We start from the raw sequence: 2,147 nt of genomic DNA, 5'->3' as shown, positions 1-2,147 counted from the left end.
AGATCATCTCATTTTTTTTAATTAAAAAATACTATTTATTTTAAAAGTAAATATTTTAAAATTATTTAAAAAATTTAAATAAGATTAAATTACACAGTTGATCCCTATACTTTAATAAAATTGTAAATTAGTCCCTACGCCAATGAAAGTCTTTGATTCTGCCAAAATAACGTCGTGTTTCTGACACTACCACCATTAATTTCAAAAACGGCTTGGCGGTGAGGCATTGGCAGACGTTATGGAAAGGGAAGAGGATGAGGAGCTTCCTGCGTTCCAAAATGGTGCGTTTGAGGTTGATGGCGGTGATGGTGTTGGAGCAGTGGAGGAAAAGACGTTGATGGATCGTAAATTCTTGGATCGGTATGTGTCTATGGGTGGGATCCAAAGACATACTATGAGGGATTTTTTTTTTGTGACTTTTACTATGAGGGATTTGATTAGTAAAATTGAGTTGTTAGAGAGAAGGATTTTGTTTATGATGAGAGAAAGATTTTAATTATTGATAATTTAAATATAATTGGAATGAATTGAATTGAGTTCATTCATGATAATAGTTCATATTATCGTGATAGTTTGTATAATTTTCGTTAATTTTAGTTTTTACTGTGTGTTCATAAATTTGATCATCAGCAATGATTTCGGCATTGTTGTTGTTAAAGTCGTATTATTGTTAAAGAAGAACAAAAATGCAAGAGAAGGAAAAAAAAAAGAGAAAAAAAAGAAGAAAAGAACATTTTAATAAATGTGCATTTTTTTTATGATAAATGTTATTAAAGACTTAATTACAACAAAATTATATTTTGTACAGAAATATAATTATAAATTTTTAAAATGTAAAGACTAATTTGTAATTTTAGTAAAAAATATAAAAATTAGTGATATAATTTAACCTTTAAATAATAATTAATAAAGATTTAATTATAAAAATTTAATTATAATTTTTTAGATTCCAAAATTTTGATTAACAAAATAATTAAATTTTATTGTTATTGCGTCGTTGTTTGATAGATCACCTTTTTTTTCTCGAGCATAATGAAACCAGTAACCCCCAAGCCTTGTAATTTATTTGGTATATACGTCCAATTCATAAAATTGATAAAAAAAAAAATCAATAGAACCAAGTAAAACGGGACTGGAGTCTAGAGACCTTTCATTAGTATGGGGGGTGTTAGAAAACTTAGACAACAGCGAAAGTGCGAATCACTAAAATGTTGTCGTCCTCAACCTCAACGATCACTTTGATTTTTAGGTATTCTCTTCTCCGAATCCCTAATTTTGTTTCCTTCCCTTCCTCTTCATCCCTTCACTCTCATTCTGAGCCCCCATCCCTTCGTGAAGTTCATGAAGCTGTTGATTCCTTCACTCGCATGCTCTCTATGCGTCGCCCTCCATCCATCATCCAATTCACCAAGATTTTGGGATCTCTTGCCAAGACCAACCATTTCCCCACCGCCATTTCCCTTTTTCAGCAATTGCAAGCCAGGGGAATCGCTCCCGACTTGGTTACTTTGAACATCTTAATCAATTGTTGTTGCGCCATGAGTCGTATGACGCTTGCTTTCTCTGCTTTCGCCAAGATTTTCAGGATGGGTTTTCAGCCTGATGCCGTAACCTGAAAGGCCTCTGTCTCTGTGGGGATGTTGAAAAAGCACTGCACTTTCATGCCACAATGCTGGCTTATGGATTTCACTTCGACCAAGTCACATCAGCTGCTATTCAAGTGTTGAGAAAGATCCCACGGTATGGCATTGCTCCTAATGTCTTCATGTACAGCGCAATTATTGATAGCCTCTGCAAGGATACACTTGTAAGTCAGGCTTTTCATTTATACTCTAAAATGCTTGCTAAGGGAATTTCTCCTAATGTTATCACATACAGTTCTCTCATTTTTGGATTGTGTCTCGAGGGTCAATATAAGGAAGCCATTGATTTGTTAAGTGATATGGTGCTTAGAAACGTTACTCCAAATGTTCGTACCTATAGTATTTTGAACGATGGGCTATGCAAGGAAGGAAAGATCAAAGATGCTAAGAGTGTATTGGCAGTAATGGCAAAACATGGTGTGAAACCAGATGTAGTTACTTATACCAGCTTAATGGATGGATATTGTTTGGTTAATCAGGTAAATAAGGCAAAATATATATTCA

The 2,147-nt window shown here is 33.9% G+C and overlaps 2 protein-coding genes across 5 annotated transcripts in view; both read left to right on the top strand.

Moving 5' to 3' along the window:
- The window catches only part of LOC107644150 (serine/threonine-protein kinase EDR1), a 129,025-nt gene that overhangs the window by 61,292 nt on the left and 65,586 nt on the right, over window positions 1-2,147 (top strand). The gene's annotated exons all lie outside the window — the stretch shown is intronic.
- LOC107644152 (pentatricopeptide repeat-containing protein At1g62910-like) overlaps window positions 1,116-2,147 on the top strand; it is a 24,397-nt gene continuing 23,365 nt past the window's right edge. The window contains exons 1-2 of one of the 3 annotated variants that reach the window (XM_021102775.1): window positions 1,116-1,740; window positions 1,879-2,131. In XM_021102775.1, coding sequence (XP_020958434.1) covers window positions 1,670-1,740; window positions 1,879-2,131 — 324 coding nt within the window. In that variant the 5' untranslated portion in view covers window positions 1,116-1,669. Of the gene's footprint in view, window positions 2,132-2,147 lie in introns of all 3 variants that reach the window. The other 2 variants (XM_021102774.1, XM_021102773.1) reach the window with 2 other exon arrangements.

The sequence above is a fragment of the Arachis ipaensis genome, chromosome B05 (genome assembly GCF_000816755.2).
Source record: "Arachis ipaensis cultivar K30076 chromosome B05, Araip1.1, whole genome shotgun sequence".
Taxonomy (NCBI): Eukaryota; Viridiplantae; Streptophyta; class Magnoliopsida; order Fabales; family Fabaceae; genus Arachis; species Arachis ipaensis.
Note: the sequence above shows the minus strand (reverse complement) of the source record. Positions and strands in the feature narration are given on the sequence as shown.